Raw genomic sequence first — 23,122 nt, forward strand, 5'->3', positions numbered from 1 at the left:
CATAGGGTAAGTTCTTATTTGCAGAAATTAAATTTTATTTAGTTGTGACGGGTTGGTCATTGCTCTCTTGTGCCACGAGTGCATCTTGTCCTCTTACCTCTTCCTCCATGTCTGTGCGAGTAATTAATGCTTTAAAGAATGTCTCCATTTGTTTGTAGCACTTTGAAATTCTCTCCATAAAGATAGTAGCTTGCCGATGATGCCCCAAACAACAAGAATACCCCTAATCATGATGCCCTCGGATTGAAGCTCTCCAATTATCATGACAAAGTCTTGAGCTTAGTCCACTATGGATTTGCCATCCACCATTTGGAAGCCAGAAAAGCAGCTTGCAGCATCTTTCTTTGCACCAACCTCTTTGGTGTCATACTTATTCTATAAGGCTTTTTAGATTTTCTTGGCACAACAATATTTGTTATCATAAAAGCCATAAAAATGATATGCAAGGCAATTCAAGAGATGATACCATATTTTTTTAACTCTTTCTTGATGTGCAATGAGTTCCCTGCCAGTTAGATTGGTAGTATCATCCTTCTTTGGATTCTCTTTGGTGAGGACATAGGTAACTTTGAGAAAGTTGAGGCAGAACAACCCTTTTTCTTCTACCTTTTGAAGTGGTTCCCTTAAAGTGAAGAGCTTGTTAAGATATCCTTAAAATTGTTGGTGCAAAATACAATAATTAGAGCAAAAATACAATAGAAAATAAGAATTTTTCTTCAAGGTGTGTAAATCTCATTCTCCTTAAGATATTCAAGCCCTCTGCAATTGGCAAAGCCCACTAACCAATCCAATAGACCTCTTTGGTTTGTCCCTCTAAGGTATAATAGCTTTCCTAAATTCTCATATGGCATTGAATCAATGCTGCATAAGGGGGTGAGCGCAAAGCTCCACAAAGAAAACATATTTCTTTGCCTAGAGAACTGTTAGTACATAGAATGAGAATATGCCGTGTTAGACAAACAAAAAAGAAGAAAAATAACACATGAATAGTGAGAGCAGTGGGAGAGTGCATATTAAATATTCCCTTACAAAAATAATAGCAATAATTGATCCTATGAGCATATAAACTGTAGAGTTAATACATGAATCTTTCATGCACATGACTAACGGTATCAATGCAGGAGACTCCTATGCATTCAAATGTCCCCACCATCTCAAAATTTACTACTAAATTATTCTTATTTTATATTAAACTGTATCAATGCGAACAAAATTTGATGGTTACGTACAATAGTACCTTGAACAAAAAATAGGCCGGATCTCAAGAAGCTAACAAAACCACGATCAATTGATTTGGACACAACCGATTCGGTGAATTCGTCTAACGTAACAAGTTAACAAACCAATTCGCCAAACCGGCTGAGATTAAGAAACTAATCCGATCGGGCCAACACGACGTTCCCACTGCTGCCAGATCCTAATATTTTCTTTCTTTTTAACAAATCAAACGCCTCTTTGATTGGCTCGAAACAGCTTCTGTCTAAGGCCGCAAGACATCTTATTACCTTGTAAAGTTAGTTCTGCAGGGAGAACATACCCAAATTCCGATATATTCACTCCCGCATTTATTACTAGATACTTACCTTCAGAATTTGACACAAATAAATGACTCCTGATTGTAAAAAATTCCATTTTTTCTCGTCCGAATAAAAGCGGGAGGCGAAGGGATCAGCGAGGCACGTTCCTGTTCCGCTGCCTTCGGCTTTCGACTCTCTCTCTCGCTCGCTGGCTTGCCTTCGCCTCGACGGGTCGGTTCGGACAGTTTTCAAGTGGCCAGGCCGAAACCAACGGATTTTGGCTGGTTTCGCTCGATCTGGAGGCGTGGGAGATCCAATCCAGGGGGCATCTGGTGAAAAAATTAAAAAGGGCACTGTTGACAGATTGGTAACAGCTATTATTGGAAGGGGTGGTTCTATATACACCCCCCCTATTGCTCAGGACACCCCCCAAAAATTAAAAAAAAATTAAATACTCTCTACACCCCCCCATTTGCTAAGGACACCCCTAAAAACCCCACCCTCCCCACCCCCTCACCTAAATTGCTCTCTACACCCCCCAAACCCCCCCACCCCGCTCTTCCCCTCCAAAACACCCGTAACCCTTCCGCCCAAAAAACCAGCCTCAAGCACCTTGCCGGCGGCCAAACCCCCTCCGTCTCCCCCTTCTCCCTCTCATCGCCGGTCGGTGCAGTGCACCTCGCCAACGCCCAAAACCCCCCGTTCCCCCTTCTCCCTCTCGTCGCCGGCATTCTTCCGATCTCCGACCACCTCGCCGGCTTCTCCCGGAACCACCTCCCCGGCCATCTCCCGAGCAACGAGCACCTCGCCGGCGCCTCCACGACCACCTCGAGGTAGCTCCCCCCCCCGCCTCCAGTGCTCCGTTCGGCACTGGATCGCCGAACAGAACCCTTCTGTTCGGTCGAACAGTGCCGAACAGAAGCCCTCTGTTCGGCAACCCTCAACCGAACAGAAGGCTTCTGTTCGGCTGCACGGTGCCGAACAGAAGCCTTCTGTTCGGCTGCACAGGCAGTCTTTATTCGCTTTTCTTTTTTGGTTCGGTACGTCCCACCCCTCTCACAACCTAACGTAATTCTGGGTTTCTTAGAAATGGTACCTGCATCAGATGATTAGATTACAACAACAAAACCATTTCGCCTCCCAGCTTCACGACACCAATTACACAAGTCCTCTCTACTCTTGAAGATCTATACATTAAACAATTTATGTAAGTACACAGTTGTAAAAATAGCTCGCTAAACTAATACAAAATTGCACAATACATTATAATACCTCGTAAGTTGTAAATTCGCTTGTGTAATCCAGTACAAATTCTGATCCAATTATACTCGATTCGGTTGTAGCATAGCCCTACATATAAAATAATTTATCACCAAGAATTAATGAATCAGAGGATCTGTTCGGCACAAAATTCAGCACGGCACGCGATTTGGCACCAGAAGCCTTCTGTTCGGCTGCACAGTGCCGAACAGAAGGCTTCTGTTCGGTTGAGGGTTGCCGAACAGAAGGCTTCTGTTCGGCACTGTTCAGCCGAACAGAAGCCTTTTGTTCGGCGATCCAGTGCCGAACGGAGCACGAACCGTGAAAAAAAAAAAATTTCGAAACAAGGTGGAACACGTACCTTTACGGCCGATTCTTCGTCCCAAATCACTAGTTGCTTGTCCATGCTTCGAATGGGGCTTAAATCTCCTTCAAAGATCGCCTAAACGATGTAAATGGATCGAGGGGTTTAAGGGGGGTTTGAGGGGGGTTTTTTTTTCTTTTCAAAACGAAACAGAGGAGGAGGAAGGGGGGTGTATGAGAAAATCTCAAGGGCAATATGGTAATTACACTAAAGGTTAGTTTGGGTATTTTTTTTTTTGGTTTTTGGGGGGTGTCCTGAGCAATAGGGGGGGTGTATATAGAACTACCCTATTGGAAGCTCCTGGCGTTTTTTCATATTTCCTTCTCGGCTCTTCTCGGCTCCTGGGGCTTTTCATATTCCAGAGAGGAGCGGCGAAAGATTGGCCCTGGGTGGTCGCCCTCATCACTCCCCCTTGTGAGTTTAGAATTTGCTAATACATGTAGAGTTCTAGAAATTCGGCAGTGAGAAAATTTGTGTGTGGGTACGTGTGTTTTTTTTGTGTGTGTTGTTTTTTGAGCTGAAAACTTTGGTTTTTTAGGTTTTAGAGGTCGTTCCGACGGAAAGGTGAGATCTTGGCCCGTATCGTTGCGGAAAGCCTGAGAAAGGCTTGATTCAGGTGAGATCTTTCTCGGTTTTTCGGTCGGGATGAAGAGTCCGTAGAATTGGAGTTGGAGAGTTCTGGTGTGTTTTTCTAGGTCTCTCAGCCGCCCATTAGCTGCGAGCCCTAAATGGGATAAGTTTCACGAGAGAGAAGAAGAGACGTGACGGGAAATAGAACACCAAGTGTCGAATGGTTGGCGAGTATAGGAGAGGCGCTTCCTGTTGTTTTCCTCATTTCTTTTTCTTTTCTTATAAGGGTACTGTTGTAGTTTCGCTTTCCTCTTTCTCAGTTTTGTCGTCACACGGTGACCCCATCAAGGAGTGAGCTTGTTGGGGGCGACCGTATTTGTTTTCTAGGGTTTCCAAACAGCCATTGCTATATCTTTTCTTGATCTTGTTTCAGTTCTCGGGCTAGCTGGTGGCGGTAGTGTCTGGGAGTTGTCGCCATTTTCGCCTTAAACTGAATCATCCGTTTGTTGATCGGCCGATCTTGGTTTTCATCAGAAGGGTATGAGAATTCTCTGAACGTCTTTTTTTTTTTTTTCCATTTGATACTCCATCCTGGGGGTTGATTCTAGTCCCTTTGATTGATATTTGGCTATTGATTTAACTCGAGAGAGTCTAGAATTTAAGTTTAGATTAAATTTGCTTTAGCGACTATTTGGTAAATGTCTTGTAATGAATCTATGTTGATTTGAAGTGTCTGTAAGAGTTGATCAAAGCTTTTGCTCCCCCCTTTTGATGCAAATATCTGATCTTGGATTTCTCTTGCAGGCCTCTATTAGTGTTTTAGTGTTTCGTTAGCTGCAGGAATGATGCAAGGAGCCGTTCTGGTTGCAATAGTTGCTTCAATTGGTAATTTGTTGCAGGGATGGGATAATGCTACCATTGCAGGTAACTGTTTCTCATGCCCTAATGGGATCCAAAAGTATGTAGAACAACTATTTAACCATCATTTTCATATTTTTCCCTTGACTTTTACCTGCTAAGTGGCCAAAAAGCCATAATTCTTGGCATGATCCACTTGTGGGCTGACATCAAGTTGATGGTTGATCTTTGTTTCTTGTTCATCTCTTCTGTAGTTTGTGGTGCTTTATTTTTAGATTGTTCTGGAAGCTGGCCAGATCTTACTGGGGTAAAGCTTGGTGGTCGTTTTTTCTTGGGGTTATTATCCTTGTCCATCCGTAAAAATCCTGGGAGATTTTCATAATTAATACTTTTGCAAAGTCGCGGCTCTGTGAATATTCTGATTAGTGCTTTGAAAATGTGGTTATTCTTATTATTCTTTGTTTCCTTTTACAAACCGAACATTGTTAAACATAATAGAAGAAGTTAAATGCTTGGTGATTCTTATGGTTTCTTTTCTTCAGGGGCTGTTCTTTATATAAAGAAGGAGTTCAAATTGGAGACTGAGCCCACTATAGAGGGGCTAATTGTAGCCATGTCCCTTATCGGGGCTACAATTATCACCACATTCTCTGGAGCTGTATCAGACTGTATTGGTAGGCGTCCGATCCTAATTCTTTCATCAGTCCTCTACTTCCTAAGTGGTCTGGTGATGTTGTGGTCTCCCAATGTCTATATCCTCCTCTTGGCAAGGCTTATAGATGGATTTGGAATTGGTTTAGCTGTCACACTTGTTCCAGTATATATTTCTGAGACAGCCCCACCAGAGATAAGGGGGTTATTAAATACCCTACCACAGTTTAGTGGATCTGGAGGCATGTTCCTGTCATACTGTATGGTTTTTGGAATGTCATTAATGTCCAGCCCAGACTGGAGATTGATGCTCGGAGTTCTCTCTATCCCTTCCCTCGTGTATTTGGCATTGACAGTGTTTTATTTGCCCGAATCTCCAAGGTGGCTTGTAAGCAAAGGGCGGATGGTAGAGGCGAAAAAGATTTTGCAGAGATTACGTGGAAGAGAAGATGTCTCAGGTTCATTGTGCTACAAATTCCTTCCATGTTCTTTTTAATTGATGAATCGTTTTTTGATTATTTTTTTCTTTTTTTGATTTTTGTTGCTGTTGCAGAAGGGCACTTATTTGTTACTGCCAAGCTTCATTCTATTTTTGTTTACACAGATTTTGTGTTTTTAAATCTATTATACCTATAAACCTGCATGGCTATATAAAACATCTAAAAAAGGTTTTTTCTGGTTTATATCAGTGAGTTATATTAAATTGCTTGTAGTCTACATGAATACTGAAGGAGCCTTTTGCACCTCTCTCTCAACCACGTCCTATAGTTAAAAGAAAAAATGATTGGAACCATAAAATAAATTTTGAAAAATTTCTTTATAAAGTAAGGGATTCTTCTTCTTTTAGAGAAAAAAAATTCATGAATGTATCTGTGAATTTAAGAAAGAAATGTTATCAAATTATTAATGAACATGTTTGGAAATAGAGTTTCTAATTAACTTGACATTCGTGTTACTAGTACTAAAGTCTGCCATGTATTCAGTCTGCCTTAGCAAATTTTGTAAGTCGAGAAATATCAGTTTTAACATTGTTATTTTAAAATTTTCCTCTCTAAATATAACCTAGAGGTATGCCTTAAGTTAGAATGTAAATTTGTAACAAATATATTGTGTCATGTTTCCAATATCACGAACCACTAAATCAAATGCTTATCTCATTATCTGACTCCATATCTGTGTTTTTGTTGTACCTTCAGGATTATTGCCAACAATAAAAAATATAAGATTGGTTTGGAATGCTTCATTTTGCGTATGGGCATCTATGTTAAGGATTGTTGGTCTTATTTCTAATTCACCATTTCATGGTGCAGTAACTAGATATTGAAGCTAAAGAACGTTAAGTAAATCTATGGCATTGTCAATGCATGAGCAAATAAGTTGGTCAAATTTGTATATTATATTATCAACCTGATTTTAGCAGAAGTCAACTGTCTAGTGCAATGCTTTTTGTGTTAATAGAATTCATTGGACAGTTTTGGTAGGACCGTAGGATCAAGGACATTTTCAATATTCAAGATCTGTTTTTAATCTATCCTAGGCTTCATTATTTCTGGAGCCATATATTAATGTGTTCATTTAAACTTTATGAAGTTTGGTGTAAACATCATAACTAGATTTTTCAATCTTTTCGTAGTATGTAAACCTATGAAATTTCCATCTCTTAAAAATCCTATATGGGTATATGGTTTCTATCATGGTTTTAAGTGCCACTGACATGCGATGTGTCTGCCATTGGTCGGCACAGCATTGGCCACGTGCTATGTCATGTTGAGAATATCATGTGCTGGCATCCAGTGTGCGAGGGCATGGCTAGCAATTAGCATGCACTTCATGTCGTAGGCTCGGGGTTTTTAAGTTTCTTACTTTTAAAGTTGTTTCAAGCATTAAGTATTATTTTATAACCATATATTCTAACATATCATGTAATTAGTATATGGGTTCATATGCATGGTGAACTCCGCGTAGCGTCTTTCAAACTAATATGACATTGTAACAGTGCATTAACATTAAATTAATGACAGATATTGATAAAAACAAATGGCAACTGTTCATAGAAGACATGGCACCAACACAATTATACAGAACATGCTAAAGTACCGACACTTTATTCACTAGAAGACCAAGATTAGTGTTGATTGTACAATAGCAGTGACATAATATATGATTATCAATTTCTCATAATGTAAATGAGATATGTTTTCTGATGCTCACTCCAACCCTAGATAGAGTCCCTGGGGGGATTGTAAGCATCATTGTTGGGATGAAGTTCATGTTATGTGAACTTGAATAGTGTTCACTCCATGGGCTGCACTGGATCATGATAACAGTGAGCTTGAACTGTGTGCATGTGAGGCATTACTATGCAGTTGGCTTGTGTGGATCAGTGTGGCTGCAGTCTGGTAGGCTTGTGTGGATCAGTGTGCCATGACCATATTTCTTGAAGTCAAAGGAACGATTTCCTCATGATTTTCCATAACCGTATTTGTATGTCTGTGCAATGTCCTGCATATGACTCCAATCATTGGAGAAAATGGGAAATCCCTTGTGTTCCAATCATAAGTTAAACACGTTCCATGTTGGCATGAAAGAAAAGACATGAATTATCCCTAATGTCATTATGAATATTGATCATTGTTAACTCTCATCTCTCTTGGCCCGGCTGAATCCATGATATTGTCCATGCCCTCAACATGTCAGTTCCTTTTTCCCCTGGAGGATCTAGAAGATATGTAGGATCTGCTTTCCCCTCATAGCAATCAGTGGCCCAATCTTTCTACTTATAATTGCCCATTCTGAGGGAGGATCTGGGTGGAATTTCCTCCCCCAAACCTCTGTTTTCATCCTGGTTTTATATGCTTAAGCACTAATCATGTAATGTTTAGAAAATTTCTTGGGAAAATGATGAAGTATTCAATATCAAGAATCCGACAAATTTGTGCACATTTGAACAACAAATATTAAAAAAATAACTTTCATGCAGGCATCACCTTTATTAGGACTGAATTCTAGTTCTTGATCTGTCTTAAAATTAATGTTTGTTACTTGAAATGGCAAATCCATCTCCCAGCCAGCTCTCCAATTCTCTGCAGCCATTTGACTCTTCAAATTGCACACACACACACACACACAGAGAGAGAGAGAGAGAGAGAGAGAGAGAGAGGGGGGAGGGTGTCAGAGCCCTTTTATCTCGATGTTGAGCCAGCAAGCTGTATCAGCCTGTCCTGATTTGGCAACAGGTCTATATGGGCCAGCGTCATGTAATAATGAGCTGTTCGTTCTGCAGATGGTATGGACCCAATGTTAGGCACCGATGCAAGCTTGGCATGGCCGGAGCTTGAAACCTTGGCTTTATAGCATCTCTTTATGATTTTTTTCCTTTCTGAGTCTGTGGTTCTTACTTCTTTAATGGTAAGTTCATTACTACATTACAAGACCTATAAAAGCAAAAGAAAAATGCTTTCAATAATAATTATTTTAAATTATTGAGTAGAGGTTGCTCCTTTTTGAATTCTCTCTTTCTTTAATGGTGTAATCTATTTTGTCTGTTTGCTGCAATCTGTCATTTCGCATTGTTGCTTACATGTAAAACTTTCTCAACAATATGTTGAGACTTCAAGTTTTGGTCGAGGACGAGTTGCAATGCTATTTCTATAATAGGTTTTTACATTTTTATCCCATCATACAATTGAGTCTGCACTTCAGGTTATTTAGTGGCTCGGAAAATGTGCCCGTTTCTTAAACTTGTGGGTAAATTACAAATCCCCCAACTCGGAGATTAGGAATAAATTACATTTACTCCCAATAATTTGTAAATCCTACACTTACCCTTCTGAAGTTTATTTTATCCAACACTTTAGCTCATAACTTAACAGAATATCAGTCAAATCATTAACGTTAAATGAGGCCCAAATGCTCCATTAGAAGAAAATTAGAAAATGACCAAAGTAACCTTAAGTGACATAACAACCGCCCCAGGACAAAAAATGTGACATGCTCCTTCCCACCTATGGGCAATTTTGACTTTTCACATGAAGCAAAAGGTTTTACTAACGCCATTAATTTAGCTGGGTATAAGTGTAGGGCTTAAAAACTATTGGGTTTAAGTGTAATAGACGTAAACCGTATGGGGTTTTTGTGACTTACCCTAAAATTAATGAAAGTTCTTTTCTTATGCTATATGCACCTTCCACTTTAGTAATTCTATTATTGAATCAGAGATTGGAGCAAGGCTATGGTGTTCAGTGTACTTGTATTGATTATTTAATCATTGATTTTGTTGATTTTCTGGGGAAGATATTCCTAATTAGCTAATTATACAGCAAAGTATATGAGCACATAGAATGTCTAATGGAACAGCAGCCAAAACTTTAGCACTTAATATTATTGTATTACTTTCTTGATTTTCTTAAGAACTTTTCATGTGAAATTTGTTGAATCTTTGATTTACATTTTTGTGCACATTAATTTGACATAGTATGGTGGTTATTGTTATATTGACAAGTGCATATGCATGCATATTTCTGCAGGAAGGCGCATGTTGACCTGAAAAATAGCACATCTATGCATGCTAGATTTAATTGCTCTGTGGGTTATGTGATATTGTTACATGAGAAATTCTTGCAGGCGATGTCATCAATATTATCTGTTACTGTAAAAACTGTTTTCTTTTATCAGTTAAATGGATTTATTATACTTGAGAGTTGGAAAGTTATTTTTCATAATAATTATAATAATAACGATTGCTGCTGCTGATTTTGCATGTCGTAGTTTCTTGTATCTTCTACAGACAGAATTTTCATTATTTAATCCTGATCTGTAGTCCTCTTTTAAGTCTATAATGAAACAACTATTCTAGAAAATGATTCTTAAACTTTAAAATGGCATATTCAATTGTCTAGTTCTGCCAATTTGATGCTGACTTATTCTTCTTCTGTTCTGCTTTATTATGTTGTTACTGTTGTTCTTCCGATTAAAGCACAATAACATGTGACAAATTTGAGAATGGTGTGCTTACTTTTTCTATTGAATATGCAGGAGAAATGGCTCTTCTTGTCGAAGGCTTGGGGGTAGGGAGTGAGACATCTATTGAAGAATATATAATTGGCCCTGCTAATGAGCTTGCTGATGACCAGGGAGAAAATGCTGATAAGGAACAGATCACATTGTATGGGCCTGAAGAGGGTCTCTCCTGGGTTGCACGGCCTGTTAAGGGACAAAGCGCCCTTGGAAGTGCCCTCGCGGTTATATCTCGCCATGGTAGCATGGAGAGTCAGAGTAACATACCTCTTATGGATCCCCTGGTCACTCTTTTTGGAAGTGTTCATGAGAAGCTACCGGAGATGGGAAGCATGAGAAGTGCACTCTTTCCAAATTTTGGCAGCATGTTTAGTGTGGCAGAGCAGCAACCAAAAACTGAGCAGTGGGATGAGGAGAGTCTTCAAAGGGAGGGTGAAGATTATGCATCTGATGCTGGAGGAGGTGATTCCGATGACAACTTACAGAGTCCACTGCTCTCTCGCCAAACAACAAGCCTGGAAGGCAAGGATATTGCCCCACCGCATGTTGGCCACGGGAGTGTTCTAAGTATGCGGCGAAACAGCAGTCTCATGCAAGGGAATGCTGGGGAGTCAGTCAGTAGTATGGGTATTGGTGGAGGATGGCAACTGGCTTGGAAATGGTCTGAGGGAGAAGGTGCCGATGGGAAAAAGGAAGGAGGATTCAAGAGAATCTATCTGCACCAAGAGGGTTTTCCAGGTTCACGGAGGGGATCCCTTGTTTCACTTCCTGGAGGTGAAGTCCCAGAAGATGGTGAATTCGTCCAGGCTGCTGCTTTGGTAAGCCAGCCTGCTCTGTTTTCAAAGGATCTCATGGAGCAGCGTCCAGTTGGGCCAGCAATGGTTCATCCATCAGAAACAGCTGCTAAGGGTCCAAGGTGGGCAGATCTTTTAGAACCTGGAGTCAGACATGCTTTGTTTGTTGGAGTTGCCATCCAAATCCTTCAGCAGGTAAGTTCTACTATTGATAAACAATAATTATAAATATTGATTTGTTTAGACCTTCTGGTGGTCTTGCCGTTCATGCTTTAGTCGATACTGGTCCTTCCCAGATTTAGAGTGACTACGCAGTCATTTTTTTCTTGTACTTGCTTTTTGGTGCTGAGCCAACTGGATATCATACTTATTTATGTACTTTCAGATGTTTAAAGATTTAGTTTCTCCTAGGCATTTAAAATATTCTTTCTAGCTGCTTTCCATCCTATTTGGAAGGGAGTTTGTTGATCCATTTTATTTGTTGAGCTAAAATAGGAACAAGCTAATCATGCTACAATGTTCTTTCCTCCATTTTTGCCGACTTCTTGATCACATTTTTTACTATATAGAACTTCTTCATGCAACAGTTCTCAAATTGCATATTCTAAGCAGTTCTTAGGCTCTTTTAGATTACTTTCATATTTTACATTCATTTTTTACAAATTCCATCTACAGTTTCATGTCTTGCCACTCATTCTTTTCATTTTCATGGCATGGTAGAAGGTAAGATTGTTGGTTAAAATAAAAAGAAATCTAATACTCCATTGCTTGTTAAAGTAGTAAGCTTTAGGAATTTCAAAAAGGAAAGATGGTAGAGAAAACCTTGAATGGACGGCTTTCTGCCTCTGTTATGATCTTGTTTTCTTTCTTTGTTAGTGTCTAATGTTACCTTCATTGTCTGCAAGTTCATGGGATAAGAGTTAAAAGGTAAATGATCCTTTTGCTTTTCTATGACTGTTGCATCCACATATCTTTGTATCTCTTGGTCCACAAGCATTGCCTTTTTGTAGTGAACACAATTATCTCTCCATTCGAGTTGTAGATGTTGCTTAGGATATGTCCCCGAGAACAAGGGTATAATTGATATAATTCTTTTGTGTAGGTCTTCTTACCCCTGGAAACATAACCTTCTTCTTGCTAGTTTATGGGATTTCTTGAGCCTTTTAGAGTTTCATTTTTGATTCCAATGAGGTCTTGTTTCTCTGTTTCAATGTCAACAATGTTACCTCCTTTAGTTTTTTTGCCTTATCTGTCTTTTCTTATGCTAAACTCCACTCTTGTATCTTGGGGCATGCCCCTTTTTCCTTTATTCATGATATTAATCAAGACAGCCTTCCACTCATGCATCATTTCCACTGCCTGCTTTGTCTTTTCATATATGGCAGTCATGTGCCCTTCATAGGGCTGAAAATGGATAGGATGGGTAGGACATAGATAAGATATTGGTATATCCATATGAATATCTACTTTTATTAGGCGAATATGAATTACACATATTGATATCAATTGGATGCTAAAATTTGTATATGTATTTATCTTAACAAACATGGACATGATTTTTATCAAAATGAGGAATATGAACATGATACAAGATTTGATAACATAAATTTGGTTAGGTGAATATTTATTCCTCATACAAATGATGGAATGCATTCACTTAATCACATGACATTTTTAGCAGATTTAACAACTCTTCTGAACTACAAACTTCAGGTTAAGGGGCAGATTTGTAGTGTCTCAATAATGCAACCAAGTTAATGATATCAATTTATGCAAATATCGCTTTGTGGAAATAAGATACCCATTAAAATTTGGAGTTTATGCGAGTTATATAAGACTAAATAGGGCTGGAAACAGATTTGGATACTATTCAGATGGTTGTGCATGTATTTTCATCCGTAGCTATTTTTCTGACAAATATAGATACATATATGGATATTTGTTGGATATTAAATTTTTATATCCATATCCAGATAAACTTGAATATAGAAATGGAATATCCAATCCATTTTTGACACTACTAATTCATGGTGCTATTTTATAGCTTTTGCTTCTAGAGCTTTGGATACCAGAGCGTTTAATAAAAAGCTTTTTGCTATTTGGTAACTTCACTTCCAAAGTGCTATAGAACTTTAACATATATTTGCTAACCAAATTGAGAAAGTATTTTTAGTATCAAGAAATGGTATATTGTTCTAATATAATATAATAATAATATCCTATAATATTATTGAGATATAATGATGTTATTGTATAATATAATTATTATAGTAGTATGATACAATGAATTATGATAGTATATTATATTATAATAATTTTATATTATTACTATTATAATAATATTATCATATTAGTCATATCATATCATATTAGTTTTTGGAGGAAGTAGAAAGCTCTTCCAAAATTTTTACCAGGCATCTTAAAATCACGCAAAAGTGTTTTTGGCCCTTCAAGTGCTTTATGGCCCTCCAAAACTAATGCCAATCGGGTGCATATGTAATGGAGCCCTTGATCATTTTGCATTGTTTCAGTTAATCTTGAGGAGCACTTGATGTGCATCTTGATTCATATTAAGAGCTCTAGTCATTCTTTAGGGTAAGCCAATATTCGAAGTATCTAGTAACAATGGTTGAAGAGCTCTGAGCTTGTTAGCATAGTGATACTCGAAGGCACATTTTATTCATGTGGCTAAATGCCTCATCAATGGCACTTGGATCTTATAGTCACTGTAAGCTTCGTTGGCTTGATGGTATGCTATTTCATTAGACTTTGCCAAACTCTGCATGACAGATCAATGGATCTGAATGTCATCGTGGTCACATATCGGCTTTTAGAACTTGCACCTAGAAACTTCTAAGTCTAACATGTAGCAAAGATTTTGTCAATTCTACAAGTAACAAAACAACCGGACCAACAGATTTCTTAATTATATACATACATTTGTTTATTCATTCTCTACATATGTTTGTTCTTGCAAAAACATTTATATAGTATGTACCGGTCGCTTATCCAAGACTTTTGGATATTGGACACTTGAAACTTGTTATTGCTCTAGTCAGAGCAAGATATAAGATATTATATCTTAGGCCTTTTCAGGAGATTGATTGTCTTACGATATCTTGCATTTCTCAGGAGGCTCTTCTGATTTCTTGCTTACATCTCTAGCCTTGGTTTTTCTTCTGCTGCTTTTTTCCTTTAATACTAGGATGTCATGCATAGGTTCTAAGTGGTAGATAATATGGTTTCCTTGACCTAACTCGTTAGTTATAATTTTTAATTTGTGTTTGAATGAACTTGTAAATCCGTATATCTGGTTTGTTGAACAGCTATTGGATATTTTCTTAAACATACGTGCACGTACTTTCATTATCTGATGGACATATTTTCGCCTATAATCAACAATGGCTTAAGGACGTTGTTATGGTCATGTATTGCATGCAAACATATACTTATCTATTTTATATGTTTAACTGGGCTGGCACCCAAACATCGGATTGATGGCATTAATGCAGCCTACCAACATTTGATATCCAGGTGCAATAAGTCTACTGTACATGGGCATGTCCGTGTTCAACATTGCACAGACATGCACGTGCAATAAACATAATAGGATTACTGAAGGTAAAAGATATATTATGGGTTGGTTATGTTTTAATGCTCGGTTTCTTTTTCTGTAATTTAAACATTGGTTTGTTTCAGAATTTTTTCCTTCATCCTTACTATTTTAAACTTTTAATGTCCACACTGATTGAGTTTTTGCTCGATTTAACTTTTTGTATTTGGTTTATAATCTTAAACAAAGTTGTTCACACTGAATAGAAGCAAATAGTAGTGGCTTGGTCCAAATTTCCCTGTTATATATTGAAGCAATGAAATCTTACCGTACCCCCAAGATCGGCCTTATCTGCTTTCTCAAATGCGACATCTACAATGATTTCGATTCCAAATTAGTTCAGTTTCAAGTGACTATGCTCATGGATTTTTCTTTCTATACATCATTGTAACACTTTCTCTACTAATGCAGTTTGCTGGCATAAATGGTGTTCTCTACTACACCCCTCAGATACTGGAGCAAGCTGGTGTTGAAGTTCTTCTTGCAAATATTGGCATCAGTTCAGATTCAGCATCAATCCTTATCAGTGCTCTCACAACCTTGTTGATGCTTCCTAGTATTGGTATTGCCATGAGGCTGATGGATATTTCAGGGAGAAGGTTACTCCTCTCCTTTCTACTTCTTACATGACCTTTCTACTTACATAACATATGACATATTTTGCAGAATTTCAGCTTAAATTCACAATCTCCATATTGCATCATGAATCCTTATTTTTCCTATTATGCAGGTTTCTTTTGTTGTCCACGATCCCCATCTTGATAGCTGCACTTCTTGTCTTGGTTGTGGCAAACCTTGTGGACATAGGAACTGTGGCCCATGCTGTGCTGTCCACTTTTAGTGTCATCGCCTACTTTTGCTGCTTTGTCATGGGATTTGGTCCGGTCCCCAATATCCTTTGTGCAGAGATCTTCCCAACTCGGGTCCGTGGTGTGTGCATTGCCATCTGTGCCCTCACATTTTGGTTTGGAGACATCATCGTCACCTACACTCTCCCTGTGATGCTAACATCTATTGGCCTTGCTGGTGTTTTTGGAATCTATGCATGTGTCTGCGTCATATCTCTGGTGTTTGTGTTCTTGAAGGTTCCTGAGACAAAGGGAATGCCTCTTGAGGTCATCACCGAGTTCTTCGCAGTTGGTGCAAAACAAGCTGCAAAAAAATGATTGTTATGAAATTGCAGTGGCAGTATCAGAGTTCCAGGTTTCCCAGGCCACGTTCGTGGCTAGCTATTGCTTTTTTAGCATACTGAAATTACTTATCTTGGGGGTCTTTGGAACGGTTAGGACGGGGATAAGTTAAAAGAAACTGAGAGGCAAGGTTTGAAAAGGGTGTTCAGGCAATTCCAAGGTGATGTGTTTTACTGGTATTTGGTGTTTCTTGGCTGTGAGGCATTTGAATGCAGGGGACTTGGAATTCGTTTGCTTTTCTATCTGTGGCATTCTATTCTTTTATCTTGTGAATTTATTTTGTAAGCTTTGATGTGCCTTGGAATTCTACTCTACATAATGTTTAGATGTAGTTGGTATAACTAATATAAAAATTTAGATGTCAAACAAGTTATATGAATGAAACTCCTGAGTTTCAGGAAATAACCGTCCCGTTCATGGTCTCTGCCTGTTTGAAGCCATGGGCAGTTAAGAGGGGGATTCCTGGAGCTCTAGGCGTTCCAATGTTCGATTGTGTTATTGCAAGGATAGCAAGCAAACTAGGTTGCTGAATTTACAGCTGAAAAATAAGAATACTGAGTTTACAGCTGAAAAAGTCTATCAGGGCGACATAACTGCTAGGCAATCTGCTGCAATGCACTCTCCCCATTGAAGGTAAATTATGATCCCCATTTCTTTAAAGAAGAACAAGCTTTGCTTGCTTTTCATCCTTGCCTCAAGTTATATGAAAAACTTGCAGTGTCTTTTCTCCTTGTTGGCGCAGACCCCTCCGTCTGCTCCCCCAGCATTGCCCTGATTGCCAATTGAGATCAAGTTCCAAATGCCATTTGCCATAGATTCATTCATTGCTTTTTAAAATCTGTCCGTCTGATCCCCATCCTTTTTATTTTCAATGTTTATATCAGGCCAAATATATATATATATATATATATATATATATATATATATATATATATATATATATATATATATATATATATTAATCTGATCCCCATTCTTTTTATTTTTTATGTTCATATCAGGCCAAATATATATATATTTTTTGAGTCCTCCAGATAATTGCTGTTAATAACCTCCTGATGTGGTTAACCTGTTGGACAGTCTTTTCGTGGTTGTTCTACCTTGAATTAACTCCTGCGTTTGCTGTGTTATGCATTCATGTCAGTCATTGAGAAGGGCATTGTGTCTTCCCTTGATGGTGGAGGCCTGTGATCAATTTTGGGACACCCAAAGGTTAGCCATATTCCTTCCCTAATATCCTTAAGTCCTTCACCAACCCTAAAAATGGTGAACTTGGATCCTTAGTCTTTGGTACAACCACCAAAGTAAAATACTTTATCAGCAAGCTAGCTGTTATTCCTGGACATTGCCTGATTTAGTTAGTATTATGTATTTAAATGGCATGGTGTAGCAATTTGTTAAGTGGTACGTCTGGCAGCCTACTGTATGTACATATGCTATCACTGCTATAGCTTTAGCACTATCAGTTAAGCATGAAGTTAAAATGCTTGAAAGATCTTGTTGAATGATTTTAGAATTAAGTAATGCATGCTGGGAGATCTTATTGGGTCTTCTTAGCTGGATTTTTAGTTCACAAATACGATGGGAAAGGGAAAAACTTCTAGTTTATGAATGTATTTGGAGGCCTCGACTCCAATACTCAAAAAAAATTAATTATTTTCGAGGGAAACAATTTCTTTTGGATATTTTCAGTCATGGCCCTGATCTAAAATTACAAGTTGGGATCACAACAACCACCGTATGCTCGAAAACTCTTCCTATAAACATGCAAGGCATGATATCATAAAACATGCAACAGAATAAATAATAAATAAAATAAGTCCAAAGTTTAAATAACTAAAATGGAAATTTAATGTATCACAAAATTTCAATATTATCAAATAGTCTTACAACAAAATTTAATAAAATCCTAACAAGAAAAATTAACTTTATAGTAGTGAATGAATGTAGCATAGGTGATCTAATTTTTGTGCTCTTGTTTTACTACCTTCATCCTAGGGTGAAGCCATTGTTAGGGTTGGCCAAAATGTATCCTCGCTGCCACCTTAGTTCTCAGGATCTATAAAAATAGAAAATATCAAATAATACTAAACAACCAATAAGTAATGAACACTTTAACTAGACAATCAGATGAAGTACATCAATTCAAAACTAAATCTAAACATGCAGCATTATCAAAATATTATGCATGCAAATCTAATCTTTCTCAAAATTTAAATTTCAGTCATAAATCCAATTTCTTTCAAAATATCAGGTTTATTTCGATAGCCATGAATTATGACCACACTTATATCATATGGCTAGGCCAAATAATAAACTCAGTAATAGTCAAAATACTGCTGTATAACTCTCAATAGTAAAGTATCGAAATGCCAACATACAACCCTCATTTTTAGGGTATCAAAGTACTAAAGTACAACCCCCACAAGCAGAGTATCAAAATACGAATATACAACTCATATTAGCAAGGTATCATTATATGCCCAATTTCATCTCGAATAAAAACTTTTTCTAAAAAACATGTTTCATGATCCAAATCAAAAGATACATAAAATCGTGCCATATCAAAATCAACCAAGCGTATTCGATATGAAAAGCAATACGTTCAATCATCAATCATATAAAATTCAAAAAAAGGTATATTTGATAATTAAATACTATGCATCAACTTCATAAATTATGAATAATTTATCTAAAAAAATAATTTATAAATTTCAATAAATCTAGAAAAATGTTATATTACTTACCTTGCAAATACAAGAAGCTAGCAAATCCTCTAACTCTGAAAATCTTCCTCAAAACTAAATATTTAAAAATTATATTTCTATCAAAATTTTAACTATGATTAATACAAAAATAAAAAATCTAAGTTCCAACATTTTTATAGGGCTAGCCAAGTGGTAAAGCTTGATGTCTCGGTCAAGTTCGATCAACATAATTCATCTAATCAAAGGTCGGGGTAGGATACAAGTGGCTCAATAAAGATAGTAAGTAACCAAATATAATGATATTTGATGATGGTCCGGGTAGAGCCGATATGCTGCACGGTAACCATAAGTCCGGACTCTTCACGGTGGTCAACTTATGCTACAGGGGTTCCATTGGTGGGCCCAAGGGTCAAGAAGAGGAGAGAGAGAGAGAAGGAATCAAGCAACGTGGTTTTTTTTTCCTCTTTTTTTTTCTGTTTTTTTCTCTTCTTTTTTCTTTTGGTTTCTTTAGCAAAAATAGGAGACGTCATGCCTGCCCTCTCGAGAACAAAGGCCTCATAGGCCCGGTCGAGGCTGTGGCCGGCAATGGTGTTGGCCACGATAGTGTAGCCGAGATCTTGCAACCAGCGATCCACGGTGGTGATTAGCGCACAAGAGGAAAATCAAAGAAAACAGTTAAAAAAAAAGAGAATTGATCTTGTCTTTGATTCAGCTCTAGGCCACTCACCAGCGGCCATGATTCTACTATGGAATGGAAGGTCATGAAGGAATCCAAGAGTTCCGCCAAAATAGCAAAGGCGGTGGTCGTCAAAAGAAAAATAAATTAGCTGAAAACAATGTTGAAGAAGGGGATATCTTACCAATCCAAATCCAACAACCTCACTATGGGATCCTAGCTCGCGGAGGCTCCACTATGAAGGATGAGATCAAGGAAGACAGTGGTGAAGTCCTACAGCTCCGGCATGGCATTAATGAGGGTGGTACTACAAGAAAAGGCGATGAAACCGCCGGTTAGAATTTGAGGAGGCGGCAAAATCTACCTCGATCAAGCCTAAGTTTAATTAGGCCACAAATAAAAGAGGGAGGTATTACATTCTTTCTTCCTAAAAAAAAATTATCATCAAAATTTCTTGCTTAAGTCTTCAAAAATTTAGAGTTAGTACCTCGAGTCATCTTCCGGTTTCCAAGTGGCTTCTTTTTTTCTTTATTAATAATATCTCCTCTAGTATATAATCCAATCCAAGCCTTTCATCATAAAACCTTTTGGATCAAATTATTATCCTAATCAACATAAAAATAATTCAAGCCACTATACTTCTACTATGCACTCTGCTTTAAAATAATTCAAGCCACTATACTTCTACTATGCACTCTGCTTTAAAATACAAATATTCTTTAGTCTCATTAATTAACTTTTAACCAAAATACTACTCTGTATTAAGACAACTTTTAGCGAAATGAACATAAATTAACATTCTAATGTCCCTAATGTCTATTCGTCTACACACATTCTGCGCCAAATTTTATCTTTTATGATTTATTCACTGATAATTTGTTACCATATTAATTGTCACATCTCCTAATCTAAAATCGTAAGCCAAGATAATGGTAATTGCCATATACTCATAGAAAACTCTCTCCACAAACATGCAAGATATCTCGTCACGATATCATAAAGTAAGCAGTAGAATAAATAATCAATTAAATCAGTTTGAAGTTCAAATAACTCATATCCAAACTTTATATATCATAAAATTTCAATAATATCTAATAGTCTTACATGAAACTTTAATAAAATTCTAATTTAGAATAAAGAGACTAAAATTCTGCTTCATATAATTTTCTATAAAAAGAACATATTTGATATTCTCTTTGAGACATAAAATACACTCACTATATATTTTGAGCTGCTATACAAACTGTATGCTTTCCTTGAACTTCTGAAATAGTTTATTTCGAGCTTATTGTCCTTTGAACACGATCTATCATATAAATTATTATATGCCACATATTTAGCTGTACTAGCCTTTTTGCATTTTTTTAAACCTTCATATATCTTTTAAAATTTTTATATCACTATATTTTTTTGTCATTATTTAAGCAAATCAGTTTTATCTTAGTTGCCCTTGTATCTCATTATTCTACCATTTCGGTTAACTAGCAATAAAACTATTCACTAAAAAGGTATAACAACTTACCCAAGAGAGTCAGAAGTAGCTTATTTGAGCTAAATAATTAGTATATTCTTCTATAAATCAGAGCCTTAGTACATCCCTCTTTACCACTCTTTGCTGCTCAGATTTAATTCCTCCTTTCCGTCTATTATTCTCTGTTTTCTATGATATTTCGTACCAACCAAACCCCTGGGTACCCCTTGGATTTGTAAAGAACTTGTGCAATCCAGGCGTTGGCCCCATCTATGCTCCTGAGATTGGTTATCAATTCAGATTCAGTTCTCCGTTATCAGATTTACCAACAGTGGATCCCAACCAAATATCCAAAAAAAGGGTTTACAGATTCTCAGTCTCTCCTTTAAATTTCAGACGTGACACAACCCGAAAGACACTAAATCCATGGTTTTTTTTTTGATCCACATTTTGTTAAATTAAATCATAAACCTCTAAATCAATTGCCGCTTGACACGCCAATGCTCATGGCCAATCTTCACTCCTAGTAACTAGTCAAAAGTTGCTTTCATATCATACACCATCGTCAACAGGAGGATTTAAGTGACATCCAATAACTTGGGACAAAAAGTATATTGGAGCCGCAACTTGGGAGGGCATCACTTTTGCGAGACATGTGCTTGGTGTTGGCATCGTGTATCTTGAGGAAGACTCGGCAACAATGATTGACTGAATATAGAAAGAGGATCGGTATGGGAGTGGGCATTTCTTCCTTTATGACATCCGCCAACTAGTGAGAGACTTGGACTCTTTTTAGACAGTTCATGTATTCCGAGAGGTGGATAGGATAGCAGACTGGACCGTCTCATTTGTAGCTCGGCATTCTGGAGTAGTCCTGTGGACTAGTGATGTAACTACTTCTCTATGTCTACGATATCTTCCTTTTCTTGATTCTAGTGGTTGTACTGACACACGAGCTGTTTGAGCTGCCATTGTATAAAAAATAAAAAAAAATAAAGAAAGATTCTACAACCTGGGATAACAGAAAAAGATTGATATATTACTGTCTCTGGGTCCTCGGAACCAACAAATGCCACAAGTGGGATTTCCGACATCCTCCAGCTGAAAGAGTTCCGTTTGGTGCCTAGAGACAAACAAGAAATTCTAATATATTACGTAGAGAAAACGGTGCTTGGTTTTGTTAGCTTAGTTAAGCAATCCAATGGAGGCAAAGATTAGTAGATTATCCAATTCTTAGATTGAAGATGTGAAAACCGAGATAGTTGGACAGTGGAGACATGACGATCCTCTCTTTAATTTGGCTTCAACTGGCGAGACCGACACACTAAAATGTTAAAGGAATTTAATAAAGGAAAGAGAACACCATTCAGTCCTATTGTAGATGCACGCTTGGATGCATAAAGTTGGTCAGAAATATAATTACCAAGAAGCAAACAGCTTTTTATAAAAGTTCTACTTCAGACAACTCTACTTCCAACAACTCTACTTCTAACAACTCTACTTCCAAAAGTTCTACTACCAATAGCTTCCCCAAACAGGCTCTTAAAGGATTAACTGCTTTTCTATAGCTGCATTGATCATTTGAAGATGAGCTATACAGCTACATTCAAGAGTAATTCTTTATTTTGTCTTTTGAATTAATAAATTACTTTATTCTATGCGTATAAAAAGTAGCGAGGGTTAGACTCCCTGCTCTGAAGGCTTACCTCCCTGCACCTAACAACATCAAAAGACTACCATGACCTCCTGCTTTGTATCTAATCATTATTTATTTCTTTGATCTATTGGTTGTTGAATTAAATTAAATATTTTAAACCTTTTTGAAAACTGCACCACATTTAATCTTCGCTTTTCTTTTTTTGATTTCTTTCATTCCCGCGCCCTTTATATAGGCCTAATGTCTATGTGCTGAATAAGCTTATTGGCGGCAGCAATTTGAAATTCAAATGATCTTCTTAATCAGCCGTAAAGGGATCCAAACTAAGTCAGACCCCTTGCGTCCATGTGCGGAATTTGCTGGCTCCTGCGGATTGATGACATATCTTCTTGTGCTCCTTTGATCCGGCAGCCTGTTACATCTTGGTCGCCTATGCTTCTGCTAACCTGGCCTCTATGGAAGAGTTCGTGGACTCCTCCATGGATTCTGCACACATTCCTTCCTTCTTTGACCCCTTGCTTGTGCTTAGATGCTTGCCACTTTCCCATCCGCATGCGATCGCGCATGGTTCGCGCGATTCGGCCGCATCAACGGTTTCCTTTCTTCTTTTGGCCAGATTTTGCTTCTTTTAGCCCGTGTCTGCTTCTTTTGACGTGCTTGTTACCTTTTGGGCGGCCCATGAGCCTATACAAAGGGCTCTAGGGATCATTTCAAATGCACAAAAAATTTCTCCTCCTTCTTGTTCTTATTCACTTCTCCTCATAATTTCAGTTATTT

At 37.7% G+C, this 23,122-nt stretch overlaps 1 protein-coding gene across 10 annotated transcripts; it reads left to right on the forward strand.

Moving 5' to 3' along the window:
* The first annotated feature begins 1,673 nt into the window (after positions 1 to 1,673).
* On the forward strand, positions 1,674 to 16,199 carry LOC103697953 (monosaccharide-sensing protein 2-like). 10 transcript variants are annotated; one of them, XM_089923874.1, is made up of 9 exons: positions 1,676 to 1,906; positions 3,439 to 3,555; positions 3,680 to 3,998; positions 4,145 to 4,249; positions 4,516 to 4,635; positions 5,112 to 5,678; positions 10,255 to 11,225; positions 15,055 to 15,242; positions 15,374 to 16,199. In XM_089923874.1, exons 5-9 carry the CDS (start codon positions 4,554 to 4,556, stop codon positions 15,807 to 15,809), a joined length of 2,244 nt encoding a protein of 747 aa, XP_089780000.1. In that variant the 5' UTR covers positions 1,676 to 1,906; positions 3,439 to 3,555; positions 3,680 to 3,998; positions 4,145 to 4,249; positions 4,516 to 4,553; the 3' UTR covers positions 15,810 to 16,199. The 10 variants fall into 10 exon arrangements, with proteins under 10 accessions (XP_089780003.1, XP_089780000.1, XP_089780002.1 ...); XM_089923876.1 differs by having other exon boundaries at positions 3,680 to 3,757; XM_089923877.1 differs by lacking the exon at positions 3,680 to 3,998 and having other exon boundaries at positions 1,674 to 1,906.
* The last annotated feature ends 6,923 nt before the right edge of the window (positions 16,200 to 23,122 follow it).

Source organism: Phoenix dactylifera, chromosome 6, assembly GCF_051530095.1.
Source record: "Phoenix dactylifera cultivar Ajwa chromosome 6, Ajwa_hap1_PhDact_Kaust_v1.1, whole genome shotgun sequence".
In the NCBI taxonomy this organism is placed as follows: domain Eukaryota; kingdom Viridiplantae; phylum Streptophyta; class Magnoliopsida; order Arecales; family Arecaceae; genus Phoenix; species Phoenix dactylifera.

What these genes read in the sequence shown, in the direction of transcription:
- LOC103697953 (XM_089923877.1), top strand. Translation starts at nt 4,554, where the DNA reads ATGATGCAAGGAGCCGTTCTGGTTGCAATAGTTGCTTCAATTGGTAAT. An exon ending in TGGAAGAGAAGATGTCTCAG is followed by an intron (nt 5,679 to 10,254) that starts GTTCATTGTGCT and finishes TTGAATATGCAG; the next exon opens with GAGAAATGGCTCTTCTTGTC. An exon ending in ATGGATATTTCAGGGAGAAG is followed by an intron (nt 15,243 to 15,373) that starts GTTACTCCTCTC and finishes CCTATTATGCAG; the next exon opens with GTTTCTTTTGTTGTCCACGA.